This window comes from Diplotaxodon limnothrissa, linkage group LG13 (assembly GCF_057381915.1).
Source record: "Diplotaxodon limnothrissa isolate DT_005_m linkage group LG13, D_limnothrissa_male_GT1.1, whole genome shotgun sequence".
NCBI classification, from domain to species: Eukaryota; Metazoa; Chordata; class Actinopteri; order Cichliformes; family Cichlidae; genus Diplotaxodon; species Diplotaxodon limnothrissa.
This window is the reverse complement of record NC_140608.1, coordinates 12,320,306-12,339,370: the sequence shown is the minus strand read 5'-3', so window position 1 is coordinate 12,339,370 and position 19,065 is coordinate 12,320,306. Positions and strand designations below refer to the sequence as shown.

The 19,065-nt window shown below is 38.8% G+C and overlaps 1 protein-coding gene across 1 annotated transcript; it reads right to left on the bottom strand.

The window, feature by feature from the left end:
* Nucleotides 1-1,929: 1,929 nt before the first annotated feature.
* Nucleotides 1,930-16,034, bottom strand: hif1an (hypoxia inducible factor 1 subunit alpha inhibitor). The gene is made up of 8 exons (XM_085369832.1): nucleotides 15,646-16,034; nucleotides 11,431-11,681; nucleotides 10,329-10,477; nucleotides 10,097-10,242; nucleotides 7,441-7,547; nucleotides 4,452-4,515; nucleotides 4,258-4,368; nucleotides 1,930-3,944 (listed from the first exon to the last, which is right to left on the bottom strand). Exons 1-8 carry the CDS (start codon nucleotides 15,823-15,825, stop codon nucleotides 3,888-3,890), a joined length of 1,065 nt encoding a protein of 354 aa, XP_085225958.1. The 5' UTR covers nucleotides 15,826-16,034; the 3' UTR covers nucleotides 1,930-3,887.
* Nucleotides 16,035-19,065: the final 3,031 nt, after the last annotated feature.

The following is a 19,065-nucleotide window of genomic DNA, read 5'->3' as shown; positions in this document are numbered from 1 at the left end:
TTCTGGACATTAGAATTATCAGCTGTTTTATGTACATATTGATTCAAAGAGGCCAATTTCATTTAGTTTAAAGTTAGGTCCAGAGTTTGTTGGACAAGGACACTGTTGTTGGAGTTTTGCCTCTGCACTCCACCACGGTGGATTTTAAATAAGATAATCGTGATGATTTAAAACATTAGTCTTAGATGTTTATTGGTAAAGTCAAGTCCTTCCTCCTTGTTCTTGTGTAATCAGTGGTTTACAACTTGTTTTAAACTTGCTGTATTTAAATTGATGAATTAATTGCAGTTTGTGAAAATGGAGGATATGCTGATGAAATTGCTTTTCTTACCCATGTAAATAATTGCCATTGTGACCTTTAGTTTTTTGTTTTTTTTTCTATGGTCTTTCAGTTGTGGTGTACACACTCAAAACTACAAAAATTGTCTTTGTCCAACAAATTATGCACCTAACTGTGTATTGTAGTCAGTAGGAGTGCTGCAGATATGTTTGTTCAGGCCTTGAATTTTAAATCAGTTTGTTCAGTCCATAAGAGGAAGTCCTGATTGTTTACTTTAACCACTTTCTCACACACGTATTAGGGCAAAAGGATGTTTTAATATGCAAAGTTTTACGGTATTTTGGTTGTTTTGCCACAGAACACTATCGTCCCCTGCATCTCCCTACATTGTTGAATCGCCTCAGGTCTTACTCTCTTTCTCCTGTCTGGCAGCTCCATCTTCATCACCTCCTCTGCACATGTTCAAACCAGCTCAGCTTTGCCTCTTTGTTTCCAGACAGCTAAACCTGAGCTGTCCCTCTGATGTACTCATTTCTAATTCTGTCCATCTTGGTTACTCCCAGTAAAAATCTTGGCGTCTTTAACTCTGCAACCTAGCTGTTTAAGTACTGAATTTAAAACCAGAGGGGAAGAAAACGCATTACAATAACTTGATCTGAAGTCTGACAGAAGTGAGATTTGACAACCTACGGATTCACAGCTCATCCCTAATAAAGGAGGACGTACACTTCACAGGCCTTACCCAGCTGAAAACATGTCCGTATGCTATATAAATTCATTTTTCAAGACATGTTCAAACAACTGCAGCACTCTACTTTCTAACATTACGAAGTTGTGTGTGTGCTTTCTTTCACACCCCTAATGCAGAGTAAAAAATGCTGCTGGATGACTTCATTTTAAAGTTCATTCCAACAGGATTACCTTTATTTTTGATAGAGATGTTTAGATTTTCAAATTCTCCAATCATGTATTTGTGATAATAGATCATGTGCTTTCAGGGTCCGTTTACATATTACCGAAGTGGTTCTCTTGTCACAGCGCCTCTCATCTCGTTTGTGTTCTGTGAGGTTTGCTTCGCATGTGATTGTGGATGTTTTTTTTCCTCTGATTGGATTCTGATTTCTTGTTAGTTGTAGATTAGGATAAATGGGGTTTTCTTTTAGATATATGCTTTGTGTTTCTTTCTGCGTCCATTTGGACCAGCTATAAGCATTTGTTCTAAATGGATGGTATATAGTTTTCCCCTCGGTGTAGTGTAACAGCTGGGTGTTGGAAAGATGTCTTGTTTCTGGTGCTTATCGGCAGCAATGTTATCTTTAAATACTGTATGATGGTGTTACTGTAGAGCATGGAATGGATCCCCTGAAGCTGTTATAGTGACAACCGAAACAGCTTTCCTCGCTCTGAGAAACTGCTGACGCACAATTTATAGTAAATACTAATTTTGTAGACTACCATATGAGTTGTGTCTATTTATTCATGTACATACATAAGGTGCTAAATTTGAATATTTAAGTTTATTATTTAATTTCACAGCTTTCAGTAATCAGTCAACTCTGAAGACGAAGAAGAAGAAGAAGAACAAACAAACTTTAATCAGAAGAACAAGGAGATGACATTTAAAAAAAAAAAAAGAAACCACAGGCATCCATCAATAAAAAAGGAAAAAAAAAAAAAAAACATAACTATCTCTGCAAATAAAATCATTCTCATCTTTAAAGCAGCTTAATGCCAGAGTGACAACAAGCATTTTTACTATAAAATTGGAAAATTAAAAAAAAAATAATAATAATCTTGTGACATTTAATACCCTGCCCATTTAAGACAAGGCACGCACAGTAATTAATTACCCTAGCAAAACAGTCTTATTTTTACAGAGTAATTAGTACTCAACGTTTGATCACTGCACAATTTGTGAGAAGAACAAATGATGATTACTATCAGGAGTTTAAAGGCTGAACCTTGAGCAGAAAGAAATGAAAAAATATTGACAATATATGTATATTTCCATTTCAAGGGTTCATCTCACTGATTTATTCAGTTACATTATGAAGACACCATCTACTGGTTGGTTTGGCACATACTGCACAGGACACCAGTCAGCCACAACATTAAAGCCACTGATATTTAAGTTAATCAAACTGTTCTGCGAAACCATGCTCCTACTGTAGCATTCGTGTGGATGCTACTTTGACGTGCGCAAGCCACCGTACCCCACTGTGCTCGCTTTTAATACCGTGGCCACACAGCGTGTACCAAATGGTGTCCCTTTTATTTAATGTACATATTAATAACAACTCGAGAGAGCAGCTTAAACTTCTATGACAGCCATCTTTCAAGTCGCTCTCGCGTCAAGATCTTACAAACCTGTTTGTGTGAAAGTAAAAATACATTTTTCTCATCTACAGATGCAAATACAGCATTTTCACCAGGAATTAAATGTTTGTATACATTACAGAATCATTTAATTTCAAAATAGACGTATGTAATATAACATTCTGATTAAGTGTACTGTAGTCCACATCAAGCTTGAAAAGCAAATGCAAACCTAACCACTAGGTGGTGCTTCTTTGTTGCACTGCAATGGTTGATACTGAGCTACATTCCACACATTTTCCTGCTAGTTCACTAAACTAATAGCATTTTAACATGTGAGTTGTTTTAAACCGGTTTTACACCCTTTAACCCAAGACAACATGATGTGTAATTGTTCTAAGAGGTTTCCACAAATTTCATATTTTCTTTCTTAAAAGTTGCAACTAAATCTGCACTGATCAGCTCATTTCAAGTACCCACTTCTCCTGATACTGGTGTGCAGAGTAGCCCATCCCAAAGAAAGGCCTTGAAGTAAAAACTCAAAGAGCAGTTTATAACACACACAAAGGAAAAGAAATCACTGCTAAAAAGAATGTGACATATTCCTTCAGCTGAATATATGACCCCCCCACAAAAACAAAACAAAAAAAAAAAAAAAAAAACACTTTTTGAATATTACTGTACTGCATTAACATCTGTGCCTATGTCTTTTTTTTCTTTTCTTTTTTTAAACGAGAAGTCTTGCTGATCGTATCCGAAGCAAGTCTTAGGTAGGCATAGAGGAAACGCAGATAAATATTCCCAAAAACCTCAGCTGTAAAGCTGTCTTTGAATTGCAATAAAGATTATGATTATTACAACATAATGAAATGAAATTTACTAGTCAAGCCAAAACTGTATTACTCCATGTATATGACAAATATCCTGATGTGCACTGTACATATAATACCCCTCTGACTCTTTCATTAGTGGTTAAAATAACAATGCTTCTCTACCAATTTCAGACAATCAACAGCTTGAATTGTAAAACTGAGACAGCTCTGACAGATCGGTACGAATAGACAAAAGAAAACGAGAACATGAATGTTTGATCGATGTTTCTTCTGTTGCTTTTGTATTTTTCCAATGACAATGGCACTCGAAGACTGAAGCACAACGTTTTCATGATGGCCGCTTATTGCCATGCAGTGATGCGTAGCTCCAAAGACAGTGCTTACACACACAGCAGTGTCAGCATCACATGCACACAGTTTCCAAAGCAGTCTAGTCAGCAGTTTTTAAGGGTAGGGGTCTAACTAAGATCCTGCTCGTATCGCCCTTTGATCATTGTTTTCAGCAAAGGTCCGACCTACAGTAAAAGAAAAAGGTTTTTTTTGTTTAGGATAAGCTACATCACGTACTCTTACTACACGGTTATGCTCACTGCATTGTCCTGAACTGCATATATATCTTTCCTCTGTACTAAATCAGGTAAGCCATAAATATTCACAGTAACTGGGTTGCTGGAAGGGTCAGCATGCCCCAGTGATTTCATGTAACAGGTGACCTAAATGTGGATCTTATTTGATGTTCTAGAATCAGGCAATGTGACATTCATGTGCAACTTTGTGCAGTCATGTACACTGCCAGTACTTTAGAAACCACTCTTTTCTTTTTTTTACCTCATGTGGATCTCCGAGTGCTTCTCCCAGCATCTTTTCAATATTCCTCATGATGGCTACTTTCTGATGAGCCCGCAGAGGGTATTCTATCCTCTTAGGTGTGGGGGCACCCTGGAAGTACATGTAATAGCTGAGCAATCATGAACAGACATGTGGTGGCAATATACCACATGTTTTAAAGTAACTGTACATACTTTGTACCAGAAGTTTACAGTGATTGTCACTCCACCATTCAGCAGCGATTCAATGTGATGCCACCTGAAGACAGAAGAAAAATACAATCAACTAAATCCAGTGAACTGAATGTGTTAGAGCAAAATTAACCATCACTTAATCCCAGCATTACAAATGCAAGTAAGAAACTACAAGCAGTCTAAGTGAAAATAAAACAGAATGTCAATGGTGTAGTACCCCAGTATCCCAATTTCTTGTAATGTGTGAAGTACACAAAGTAAGTGATATGTTTTCTTGTCATTGGTTGTCTGTGCATTACTGGTGTTAGCATCAATCAATCAATTTATTTATAAGCACATTTAAAAACAACACAGGTTGACCAAAGTGCTGTACATAGTAAAAAAGTAGATCAAACACACACAAAGAACAGAACAAAACTCAGTGACAATTAAAAGCTAGAGCGTAGAAATGTGTTTTCAAACGGGTTTTAAAAATGTCAAGTGTTTGAGAGATCCTAATTTCAAGATGCAGACTGTTCCAAAGTTTGGTTGCAGCAATCGCAAAGGCCCGATCTCCTCTGTTTTTTGGCCTGCTTCTAGGGACAACTAGAAGTAATTTATCAGCTGACCTGAGAGTTCTACTAGGAGTATTTTTAGTTAACAGATCAGAGAGGTATGATGGAGCTAATCCATTTAGAGATTTAAAAACAAGCAATAAAATCTTAAAATCAATTCTACAACGTACTGGAAGCCAATGTAAATGAGCCAAGACTGGGGAAATATGGTCATGTTTACGTGTGCCGGTCAGGAGTCGAGCTGCAGCATTTTGAACTAGCTGAAGACGAGAGAGCAGAGCCTGGCTGATACCAAAATAAAGACTGTTACAGTAGCCAAGTAGTCAAGCCTGGATGAAATAAATGCATGTAGTCAGCAAATGACAAAATGTTCTTAGTTTTTGCAAGTGCCCTGAGCTAGAAGAAGCTGGCTTTTACAACAGAATTTGTTTCTCAAATGAAAAGCTGCTATCAAAGAACACTCCGAGATTCTTTGCAAGCACTGCAAATAGTACAATCTCAGTTTTTTGGTCGTTTACATTCAAAAAATTTAATGCAAACCATGATTTAATGTCATCGAGGCAGTCTAGCAACACTTTTAGAGAGTCCGTAGAATTATTTTTAAGAGGAAAGTCAATTTGAAAATCATCTGCATAACAGTGAAATGAGATTCCGTGTTTCCTGAAAATAGAGCCTAATGGGAGCAAGTAAAGGGAAAAAGAGTACTGGGCCCAGGATAGATCCCTCAGGAACCCCACATGTAAGGTAAGTGGATGTGGATGAAGAGCCACCAAACCTGACAGAAAAACTTCTATCAATTAAATAGGATCTGAAGCATTCAAGTGCAGTTCCTTTAATACCCACACAGCTCCCCAGTCTTGATAAGAGAATCCCACGATCTACTGTATCAAATGCCACACTTATATCTAAAAGCACAAAAATGGCAGAGTTACTAGAGTCAGCAATTAATAAAAGATCATTAAGAACTTTTAAAAGTGCAGTTTCAGTGCTATGTAGCGCTTAATGCATAATGGTGGCAAGAAGACCTCTACGCTGCCTTCTTAATGACCACGTCCTCCATGATCAAGACCAGTAAGATCATAATCCATGTACAGGAGGGGTTTCAAGCGTACGACACGTGGGCCAGAGGTAACCCACCAAAGGATCCAATCCAGCCCACAGGATGCTTTTGGAAAAGGTGGTATTTTAAAGGAGGAGGCCAAAACTTTTGAGCCTTTAACTGCATTTTCATTAGTTTTAGTCTATACCAAGACGTAACCTGTAATAACCTATAATCTGCCATACACCAAGTAGCTCAACAGATAAACACCAACTGCAAGAAAATTTTACTTTTTTATTGTTAGTATTCATTTTAAAACCATTTACAATAGGATTTGGGGGGGTTTTTTCCAATGATTTTACAAAGTAAATAATGGAACCGTCTTTCATTTCTTTACAGTACAAGCCCTGCTGACCGGTTCATTTGATTTACCACAGCATTATGTTGACAAACAGATATATTGATGAAATTGTACTTTTCTTAAGACACATTTGGCATTAAATACATAGGTAACCTTCTTCACACTCAAAGTAACAATTTTGAGGTGTATTTCTTTATACGAGATATTGGGCAACATCTTTACTGGTCCACCCCATTTAAGATGAAACTGAGCTTTATGTGACACATGACGTAAAATGATTTTTGACACCCCTGATCTGAAGGAAATCAAGTGCTATGCAACACATACAGCAAGTCATGACATCACTCGTCAACACAGAGACTCATGTCAACAACCTTGCTAAATGGTTTAAACTGAAAAATGTACATCAGGAGCAAGAATTTGGTTAAACTAAGGAGTGCACATGAAGTTTATGATGGAGAAAATGGAAAAATGCTCATTAAAAAAAAAGGGACCAAAGGGTTTGTTCACTGTGCACAAATTTCACCAAAATCTGACTAATGCTCAAAGCGGAGTAGTGGATTGTGAATCGTGGACAGATGGACAGACAACTGACTCCTCCCCATGGCACAAGCTCATTTGTCCTTTGGCTACATTAGCTAAAATAGCAAGGCATAATACGATGAGCAGACATGTACTGAGTGACAAAGTGACACAAGACACTACTTTTACACTAAAAAAGGAAAAGATCATGTTTTAAAACCTCTTAAATGACAGAGGCGGAATACAACGCACACTTCCTCCTCACATGGATGTGAAAGTGCGACTCAGAGAACTCCATCACATGACACATTAATGTCACGCTTGCTTTTTCTGGGCTAATTAATGAGGCCAACCTAAACCAAACGACTGATGGATAATCCTGCAACAGCCTGCTAAGTGCTTAAATAAAACAAAGCCATGCCGAGAGCATGAAAACACAACAGCTGACAGGGCTTCCAAGAAATGTTTGCACACATAAGATTGATAGAAAGATCACAGAGATATTATTCTTACCAGTACATTGGGATGTAGAGCACGTCTCCGGGGCCCACGACAGCCTCATAGCCAACAACATTTTTAAAATTTGGAAACTTCTCATGGTCTGGATTATCAAAATCAACCTATAAATGAATAAATAAATTATATAAGAAACAGGAACATATTACTCATCTGTCTTCATGAAATATAAAACACATTTAAAAAGGTGCAGATTAAAGTTATTAAGGTAAATTAATAAAACAAATCTAATGTTATCACATTAATGACGTCATTGGAATCAAACTTGGGTGTATTGCTACATACAGCACACAAAAGTTTGGTTTCACTCATCAAAATGTGAAAAATAATTATATTAGAAAGTTAAAGATGAAATATTCTTTTCAATATATTATGCAATGTGTATTATTTTTGTATTTCACAGTTTTTACAGTATAAAAAAAGGAAAGGAGCAAAGTGCAAATGAAATAGAACCCTAACCCTTAATGCAATGGAGCTAAGGCTTCTTTATAATCATAACTAATTAAAAAATAAAAATATTACTAAAACCTTATCCAGTTTTCATGTGCCGTCTATGCAACTGCCTGGTGTGACACATTTGAATAATTATGTTACTAAATTCCACTAAATGTGTTGTTAATGTGTTTCAGCTAGCAAGAGATTATTTAAGCCTAGCTGACGCAGTGAGCAGCTTCTCATCTCTAAAACAACTCTGCAGCTAGACACATCCTGTGGTTGTGGCGAAGATAATATTCTGTTACTGAAGGGTCAAGTTACTCTCCTGAATCAAGCACAGAAAATCACTTAACAACTCAACAATCATCTTTGAGTTAGAAATGTGGTTTTAAAAAAAAGTTTTATAGAGAAAGCATTATGATCTGGGGTTGCTTCGGTTGGTCAGGTTGAGGTTTAAGAGAATTACAATTTAAAAAGTGAGGTGTATAAACTGAACGACCAGGTTTTTTTAATCAAAGGCTTTTTTTCCTGAGCTTCCAAGATTAATTGGGCTCAAATTGCGAAAGAGTGGTTCAGGGAGCATGAGACATTTTCACACATGGACTGGCCACCCGAGTCGAGACCTTAACCCCACTGAGAATCTCTAGGATGTGCTGGAGAAGACATTAGGCAGTGGGCCAACTCCCCCACTGTCAACACAAGAGCTTGGCAAAACATGAATGCAACTCTGGAAATAAATGCTGTGACATTGCACAGGTTTATAAAAATGATGCCACAATGAACGCATGCTGTCATCAAAGCTAAAATTGGTCCAATGAACTATTAGACTGTGTGCCTTTTTTCTTTTCCAGGCAGCGTATATGGACACAGTGCAGGCATCTGCACGTGAGCATGGCCGAAAGCCTTTTCGCAGGATGGAGCTGGCTTTGGACCGGAGATCAAACATATGAAGCTTTCTGTGTGTTGTGCGTGTCAAACAGGTAAGTATACAATGTTGGGCAAGCGTCACCTTTCAACCCATCATTTCATCTCTAACAGAAAACGCAGAGTGGCACAAACACATACTGGCACTGTGAAAATAAAAATCTGATAGCCTACAGAAGAGAAGGCTATCACAGGATAAGCAAAGGTAACAGTTTCTTCAAATTTGTAATGCAAATAAAGAGTTCAAACAAATGCCGCAGGGCAAGTCTGGAAGAGCAAGAAAACTGCATGTCGGATTGCCACTGATGACCTGCAAAAGACTGAGAACATTTTAACAGTCTCTGGAGTGGTGGTGCACGGTCTTACTGTGCAGCAACACCTCTGCAAGTTTGCAAAGTAACATCTAAGCAAGCCTGACACAATTTGTAAATCCAAACTGATATTGTTGAAATAAAACTGACACCAATAAGCAGCCTGGCTTAATAACATGAACCCCTCCTGAATGGAGCAGCTCAAACACACTTTGGGTTTGTGCTGCAGCTAGTAGTATGGGAACATTTAACCGGGAAGAACGCATTTATGTAAATGCCAACTCCTGGAAGCACATAATGATAGTTTAAAATCCATAACAGCAAGGAACACAAAATACAGGTTGCACCACAGCCCTCAGGCCCTTAAAGTGAACATCAACAATATATTTATAAACCTCAAAGGAGAAGAGCATACAAGACCCATACAAGAGAATAACACAACTACACATCTTGCAGGATAAATTGGTGAAAACTTGCCAAACAAGAATTGAGACTGAGTAGAAAGAGGAAAGAAAAAAAACATCTGTATGGCTTTGGCAAAGAGGGTGTCATTAAGCAGAGAGTGATCCTTTCCTTTTTTTGTTATTTTAAAACTGCAAAAAATTTAAAAATTTAAAAAATGGAAATAACAGTGTCATCTTGCTGAAAGTTTAAAGAAATTTAGCAACTTTCGGGGTGGCTGTAGCTCAGGAGGTAGAGCATGTCAACTGCTGATTGGAAGGCTGGTGCTTCGATCCCTGGCTCCCCCAGTTTGCATGCCAAATATCCTTGGGCAAGATACTAACCCCGACTTGCTCTCCGATGCATCCATCGGAGTATGAATGTGTATGAATGACAGTTAGAAAGTATAGATAACTGTGTATGGGTGAACCCAGCATGTTGTATAGACTCCAGTAGAGTAGAAAAGCGCTATACAAGAATCAATCTATTCATCTTATTCTTTAATCATTTGACCAAATTTCTGCACCTACAGTACAACTTACTTGGCTCTGTCTGTCACAGGGGTGATGAACAGGGTATGGATAGAGACATTCAAACTGGTCTGGCGGGAAGAGGATGCATCTCTTATGGCCTTTAATCTGTGCAAAGAAATTCTGCTGCTCGTCATAATGCGCTGGCGTCACATTGCCTGCGGTGACAGATTAACAGAAAATGTAACGCAGGGGTGACAAAAATAACTTTGAACTTATTTTCTTTCTGCTGCCAGAGCCTCACCCTCCATGCCAATGAGCAGGAGGTTGGATGTCAGCTGTCCCCAGCTTCTCTTGGCTTGCTGCTTGTTGATCCAGTTCCAGTTGAAACCAAGAAAGTCAACAACGATCTTCTTTCCTACTGTGTCGTTCAGCGTCTGCTGCAGATATACCCTTGAAATGCACGAGAAAAGGGCACATGCAAAATGTATGAGCCTGAGACAAAAGTGGTATAAAATACACTGGCATTATAGTGTACAATGACAACTTGTTTACCAGCTCCTGTTTCAGCTGACTACATCTCCTTTACACCACAAAGAGAAATTTAGCATTTAAGGAAGTGGCTAGTTTAAATCCAAATAGGTAAAAGCCGCTTTGCGTGTCGGCAAGTCAACAGTCAGCTCTCTTTAGTAAATGATCTGTCTGTGTGTGTGCTGCCAGGCCAAGTCAGGTCACAGGAATAAGCTTCTCCCATGGTTCTCTGGTGGAAATGCTTAGTCATGGCCACCGCTTTCCTCTGCTGCATTACGCTGTGAGTGTAAAAACCCTTCCCTGTTAAGTACACCTGCAGCACAAACACATCTTGTCCCTGACATTCAATGAGGCCCTCGTGCACCATATTTCTATACTTAGGGGTGCACTTAAGTGGTCCGCAGGTGCGCATGCGCTGTCAAAATAAAAGACGCGCACCAGATAAGAAGTTGTAACGCGCGTTTGCGTACATAAGATTTTGTGGAGGAGGACAGACATTTGTTTAGAACTCTTAAAGATGTCGAAGAAGCAAGCTCCTTTAAGCAATTACTTTGGTGTTCCTCCACCTCCAAAGAAATATCAGGAGTCCGAACCGCAAAAGAAGCACGTATTCTCGGAAAAGTGGTTGCAGGAGGCGAGCTGGTTTCAAACAAATGATGAAAACACAGAGATGGGATGCAGAATATGCCATGAAAATCCCACTGTAGTGGACAAAAACAGTACCTTTGTACGCAAACGCGCGTAGCAACTTCTTAGCTGGTGCGTGTCTTTTATTTTGACAGCACATGCGCACCTGCGGACCACTTATGTGCACCCCTGTCGATACGCCTATATAACAAACACACCGCTTCGACTAAAATATCATTTCATCCTACCTTTCATCTCCTCCCCTTTCCTCCGTTTCGTGCATTTGATCCACAAATTCGTTAAACTTCATTTCCATTCGCTGAGACTTCGGGACAAAGTTCTCAAAGTTGCACATTTTTTTCTCATCGTAGTAAAGGAATTTGTGGTTTCCTGAAATGTAAACAGAGAACTCTCCGTTTCCAATGTTGTCCTTGAGGTATGCGATATCCCATTTGAGAGCTGGGTACACGAGGTTTGTGTCTGTCAAAACCACCGGTTCCTGAAAAAAAAAATAATAAAAAGCATTTCAACACAACAGAAAAATCTAACTTTATTTCACGCAATTGAAAGGTGACGTAAGTGACTTTGAACATGGCATTGTTTATGGAGACCGGTCAGAATACTTCAGTCTGATAGGAGGAAAAAGTAACTCATCACCACTCATCACGCCCAATGCATAAGAGCATCTCTGAATACAAAACACATCAAACCTTGAAGATGGGATACAGCAAGAGAAGACCAGACTGGAACATGGACCATGTCCATTTCGCCTTGTATCAACCATTCACGCTCCTGGTGGTGGTGAAACGATGTGGAGGATATTTTCTTGGCACACTTTGGACCCCCTGAGACTAACTGAGCATTATTTAAACACCACAGCCTACCTGAGCATTGTTGCTGACCATGTCCACCCCTTTATGACCACAGTATCTTCTTCTGATGGCTGCTTCCAGCAGGTTAACATGCTATGTCACAAAGCGCAAATTATCTTAAACAGGTTTCTTGAACATAACAATGTTTACTGCATTCAAATGCCCCCCCTATTCACCAGCTCTCGATGCAATAGATGACCATCACCATTATAGTGAAATGGGAGATTTGTATCATGGGCGGGACTCCAAAAATTCTGCACCAACTGCGTGATAACAGCATGTCAATATGGACAAAAATCTGCCAAATGGTTCCAGCAACTTGCTGAATCTACTACTACTTTTAATTCTTTATGGCAGCGTGGAAAAATCTCACAACTAGACTTCAGTAGATTGCAGATTACAGTCAAGTGATTTCTGTTTTTCTACTCCACCCAATTCAAGCGCCTAATCCTAGCTGCAATGGCCATCATAGGTCAAAAAAACCCAAAACAAAAACAGCTGGCCACTGTTCGTCTGCAATTAGCGCAGGCTGTCAGTCCACTGTTTACCTTATCTGTCAATATGCCAATTTTCTACATCTATTTACTCTGAATGACAACGTCAAATTTTGTGAAAGGAGTCCAATATGAGTTGATGGATCAGTGAAGTTCACAAGCATGTTTTGCATTTTTTCATATTTCAAAGGTCTGACTTCAGTTCAGGAGATGAAACGTGGGGTGAGAAGGAAGAGGATGAGTGGAAAAGAGGGAAAACAGAGACATAATGAAAATATACATGTAAAACTGTTAAATAGTCAAACAACTACTGTATTGAAGACAGACAACTTGGTGGCTTTTGCGAATCTGTGCCCTGTCTGTTTTTTTATGGACTAATTCTAGGCTGTTAAAATGCATCAATCTGTTAGAATATGTAATTATACACTAATAAGTGTAAATCTTTGATTACAGTGTTCTTTTTGCCATTAGAAATCCAACCCAGTACTACCAGGCATACCTAATATAGTGGACAGCGAGTGTACAATGGTAGGATAAAAATGTAAAGTTTTACTTTACATTTCTCACCTTTATGACCAGCACATAACTATGCTGCATAAATTAAGAGGAATGCAAAAAGACTGCTGAAGTGTCTTTCAAGGGCGACTTTTCAAGCTTTTAAGTAAAAAAAAAAAAAAAAAATTAAATTATTAATTACACATAAAAAATAAACATTAACTGTTGCTGCGTGTATCACCATGTTGATTTTGTCGCATTATTGTTCATAAAATCTCCCAAAATATTTGTTTAATAACTGCTCTGAATGCCATTAAAATAAATATATCCCAGCAGCTTGCAGCGGGCTGCACGGGGAGTATATGGCAGCACACTCTGAGCTACGAGGCCTACGTGACTAACTGAACGTACACCGCTGCGCGCGCCCCCGCCGCCCGCGTGTCTCGTACGTTGTGCACTGTACTGGTTCTCGGTTTCACTTTCACCGGACAACTGGGAGAATTTTCGGTGGCAAAGGCTTGAAATGATGCTGTAAATCCTCGACGCCGTCAACTAACTGTAACGTTTTGAAATATAGACACTTTAGTTATGGTCTGTGTTTAAATTAAGATGGCAGGTGGAAGCAAATAAGGGGGGAAACTGCCATTTACTTCAAATACATCTTTTTTTTTCTTTAGTTTTTACGCCCGCGCTTTATGTGCGTCGTTTTAAAATAGTTAAATATATCTCATTATTTTCCACTCTGCCTTAATACTGCTGGGAAAGAGAGTCGGTAGTTTTAATATGGATGTTTTTGTTAACATTAAACAGCTAATAAGGCGACACAATTGACATGTCACATTTGAAGCCGTGTTTGGTAGCTACAGGGGTCACTCCTAGCACAACCTGTGATCTACATTACACATACCCCTCAATGTGTCTTTTTTTTCACTCATGTATTAATGGTTGAATCAGAATGGCTGCAGCTGTTAAAAGCAGTCTCTCCAATATGACAACACCAAATAAACAAATTCCAGTGTAAAAGATGCCTATGATAATGAATAAACGGGGGCAATTATACTCATTTGATTATCTCTGAGTGCATTTCCCCACCCTAACCTGCCTTTGCTAAATATTCTACACCATCATACATATTACTATTTTTTAACTGTTGCACAATTTGCAAAGTAGAGATCTTGAAGCCCAAATACAGATAACTGCACCAGTTTTGAGGAAGTTGGAAGAGCACAATGTGTAAGAAAAGGTGTGAAAATGTGTAAGAAATTTTCACTTCCCTTGTTCCATATATGGTAATAAAAATGAAGTGTGAAACGTGAGTAAGCTTGACAATATTACTATCCGTGTTCTGTTACTATTCTTAGATAAACATGTCTCAAGAGCTGAAAACTGTCATGGATTAGTGTGCAGAAGAATAATAAAAAGCAGAGCAGGAAGCTGGTTTATTTGGAGAAGTATTAGTAAGATGACACATCTACTTCTGTGCAAACCAATTCTGATTACAAACAGAGAAAGTGTCAGCTCTATTAATGTGCCATTTTGCAATATGCTTTTGTTGGGCACATACACCTACTCCATAAAGTTTTATAACGCATACCATATCTTAAATGAGGAAAGTTAATATGGTTAACAGTACCTTTATAGCTCTATATTCCACATTAAATTCTTGTGAGACAACACTGAAGTGATTAGAGTTTTCTATGGGGAGTGACTTAGGTGTCACTTCTTTTTAAATGCAATGGCCTGCATAGAAGCCATGCACCTATACATGATTGGTCAGTGGCCCATCAGTAAACTCCTGTAACGGGTAACTATTGTCTAGAGAGGTCTCTTGGTAAAAGGCTCCAGCTAAATTAAACAAAGAATAAGAGCAATAAAAGACAGTGGACGTATTATGATATTGTTTGCCTGCTCAAGATAGAAATTATTACAGCCTCAACCTTAAGCAGACGAGGCATGCATTTCACTTCCATTTGTTATGGTTGGAATTAACCTACAGCTGTTTCATCAAGAAGTTGGGGAGAGGTGAAAAACCTATATCAGATAAGACACCACAGAAACGCTGATTCTTATAAACACTTCTGTGTGTAGACCACAATGATGATCACCCCAAACAGCTCTGCAAAGTCACAAAGCACAGATACCGGATCTGCTTATATTAATACGTTTGCGTCCAAATGTGGAAGAAAAAGAAAGCATCTTGCTTTGGGTGTAATGTGCTGTCACGAAAACCCATTTACAGTGCCAAATTCTTACATGGCAAGCTGGAACTCTGAGGATTTGAGCTTGAAAATTAAAGTCTCTGTACTAAATTTAAATGCATCATACAGATTTATGTTGACCACACTGAGCTGATGTAGTGTTGTGATAAAAACAAGGCTAAATCTGTCCAGGATGTGTCCTTGGACACTAAACAAAACTCTAAGATTGTTCGCGATCTTTCACTGTCACCGCGTTGGTAGATAACCTGAAGACTGATATTTCTTAGATGAAGCTGTTACTAAAATGTTTGTGCTGCAGCGGTACTTTTTTGGTTTCTGTAAAAACACGGGGTGCAATTTTAGCGAATCTTAGAAGTTCCCATAAGCTAACTTAGCAATTTTACCTCATTGTTTATTAGCATTTCTGCTCTCGGGTCCGTGTGAGACAGCCTGGGAATGGGCTTGGTGGGGAAAGAATACTTTCGGAGCTGGGATTCATCCCAACCCCGGCTCTGGACGCCAGAGAAAGCGGCACCACCTTCGCTCGTCGCCGGGTCAGCTTCCACCACGGTCGCCGCTGCCATGGTCGTCGACAAGCGCTGATTAGCCGCCTCAGTCTTCCCCTGAATAAAACAACCATACACCGGTTTTCGCTGCTAACGATATCCCGCTAGGCTACACAGTCAGCAACGGCACTCTCTTACAAGCTTTTCCATTCACAATTATTAATCGGTACAAGAAAATGTGCGCAGTCCCACAGAGAGCACACAGCTCCGCTCCGTGCAACTGTTTGTTGACAGCTAGAAAACAAACGAAACCAACTCATATATACTCTGGTCTGATAATGTGATGCTCAGAATATCGGACAGCGACTCCTAGCGTTGTGGCTGACTAAATGCTACTATTGCATCTATTTCCTTTCACCACAAGGGGGAGCAGTCGCACTTACTTTTTTCACAGTTGTGCAGAAAGTCGATAGCAAAGAGGCAACGAGCCCATCAGTGATAGGTTAAAAGTCACACTTATATCATCTAGTGTGCAGATACAAGCTGGAAGACTTTGTTAACATAATGTTGTTACTTCTGAAAAAATATGTCCTAATTAGAGCTCAGCCTACATGTAATATGAATATTTTATTTAAGTGCTTCACTTTATTCCTCTGTTATGCAAAATTTTATTGCATAAATCCGATATTGCATGGTTTTCAATACAGGAAACGCTAGTGTAATTTTAACAGGACTTTTAATTCACAGTGACAATTAGAATAGTTTAATATAATGGACATCAATTATATTGTTCTATACAATGGCAGGGCAAACGATGGGGCTGAGTTGGCATTGACCCCCATAGTTAAAGTACCATAACCCTCAATCAGTGTAAATATACCTCCACCATCCACTTTATTAAATACACCCTATTAGTACTAGATTGGACCCTTTTTTGCCTTCAGAACTCCCTTAATTTTTCATGCCATGCATTCAGTCAGTTGCTATCATGTCCAATATAGAGACAGAGTTGCTGCAGATCTATAGACTGCACATCCATGGTGCACTCCACTCCACTCCACTGCATCCCAGAGGTGCTCTATTGAATTGAGATCTAATGACTATGGAGGCCTTTTGAGTACAATGAACTCCTTGTTGTGTTTAAGAAACCAGTTTGAGATAATTTGAGATTTAAGGCATAGCACATGATCCTGCTGGTAGCAGCCATCATAAGATGGGTACACACTGCTCATAAGGTGGTGTGGTGTTTGGTCTTTAAATGATGCGCAGAGGAACTACTAAGGAGGAGCCCAAAGTGTACCAAAAAATGTCCCTCACCCCGTTACACCACGGCTGAAAGCCTGAACTGTTCAATGTTGTTTGTGCCAAAGGTTGGCCCTATCTTCCAAATATCGTCATGTTCAAAGTCACTTAAATTGTCTTTCTTTCCCATTTTGATGCATAGTTTGAGTTAGGCAGGTTAGCTAGACCATATCCTACATGTCTAAATGCACTGAGTTGTTGCCAGGTGATTGACTGAGTAGACATTTGCATTAATAAGCAGTTAAAAAGGGTACCTAACAAAATGTCCAGTGAATGTGTAACTATGTAATGTTAAATAATAATATTTGCAAGTTTTAAAAGACAGACTCCCCCCTCACCTACCTCACAGTGGTTTGGTATAGTGGACTGAAACCTGTCTTAATATGACAAGACATCCTGAAAATAATGTAGAGAAACACAAACTCTTACTTTAGGGACAGAATGACATTTATTGGCGTGTTATTTAATGCCACCATAATCATAAAATGATATAAAATAAGATCAATCACACACACATTAAATACATGAAATACAATAAATTAGGACCAGAAAGAAAGGATGGCAGCGGCTTTATTGTGTAGTAGTATGTACATTTGTTTGTGAAACCAAAGATCCCTGGTTCAACTGTGGGAGGAGGCACAGATCCTGCAAAAGCAAATATGTGGCCCTATCTACTGTGGTGACCCCTGTGTGAATAAGGGAGCAACTGACAGTAGCTTCTATATAAAATATGTAAGAAAAAATAACAAAACTGATGAAGTTAGAAGCTCCGTGAAGGGAATTTTACATTAAACAAACGTGTTAAAAAGCTCCACGTGAGGATTGAAACTGTAAACCAAAAAGCATGTATTGTACCAAAATACTCTTTTAAATACTTTTGTTGAGTAGTTCCATGTTAAAGTACTTCTACTCCATAAGATGTCAGGGGGAAATATTGCATTTCCCCTTCAGTGCTTTAATTTCTCAGCCATAGTGGCGGGGATACTCTTCAGATTATAATAATAATTAATATTTTTCCTGTAATATTCTGAATTCAAGACTCATACTTTGAATACTAATTTAATTTGATTATGTGTCCCAGTAACACCACACAGTACCCCAGATGAGCCACCTATATAAGTCAAACTTTCTGCTTCAGATAAAGGAAGATGTAGTATTTTGATAGTGTGGCTCTTATTTCAGGAAAAAGACCAACTGCTTACAACAGTACTGGTCTTAACAAAGCACTGCATATTAAAAGTTTCATGAAAGTTAATCAGTGATGATCTGAAACATGAGTCTTTTTTTACTCTAATATTTAGGTACTCACACACTATGCCATGCTCAGCAGGCTGATTAGCCGATGCTGCCTTGTTCTGTTATTTAAATAACAACTGCTTTTAATGCTACACATAATTTTAGTTCAATAATGCAAATGCACTTCCTTTATGTGTTTTCTCCTGATTCAGTATTTATGTTCCCATGCTTAGTGTTGTTTGTTGTGGAGATCAGTGAGCTGAGCGGATCCCTCTGATGCTTTATTTTTCCCGTAGTTACTCACAGCCAGGAGATCAAACAGCCTGGTGAGTCACAAGAAACTTGTTGCTCCATCCTGCTGACCAATACCAGCAAATCTACCACTGTTGTCTTTTCCCCAAACAGCTGACAAAGCAATCACTCTGTGTTACAGTGGATCTCTACTGACGAATAGAAGCTGTTCATATCTATAGCACTTCCAAAAGTTGCAACAAATTTTGGCATTCATTGAGTTTTATAAAGCAGAGTAGAGCGCATAGTGGAAGTAAAACTCATCTGTACTCATCTGTGTTGGCTTTCATGCTGACCCTCTCCCCTCTAGGTGTTGCAGGTCTAAAACCCCTAAGCCATAAATCCTATAAGCTGAGGATTCTCTGAGGCATTATAAGTCATTTTCCCAACTTTAATTGTTTGCAAACAAAAATACTCCACATCAAAAGCTCAAAGTCTTAAAATTAGGTTTTAATACCGACGCTACTGTACAGATTAAAAGAAAAAAAA

Coding starts and splice junctions, on each gene's coding strand:
- hif1an (XM_085369832.1), bottom strand. CDS start 15,825: ATGGCAGCGGCGACCGTGGTGGAAGCTGACCCGGCGACGAGCGAAGGT. Junction 4,369..4,451: donor CTGTAAACTTCTGGTACAAA/GTATGTACAGTT, acceptor ATGTACTTCCAG/GGTGCCCCCACACCTAAGAG. Junction 3,945..4,257: donor CACTCGGAGATCCACATGAG/GTAAAAAAAAGA, acceptor CTTTTACTGTAG/GTCGGACCTTTGCTGAAAAC.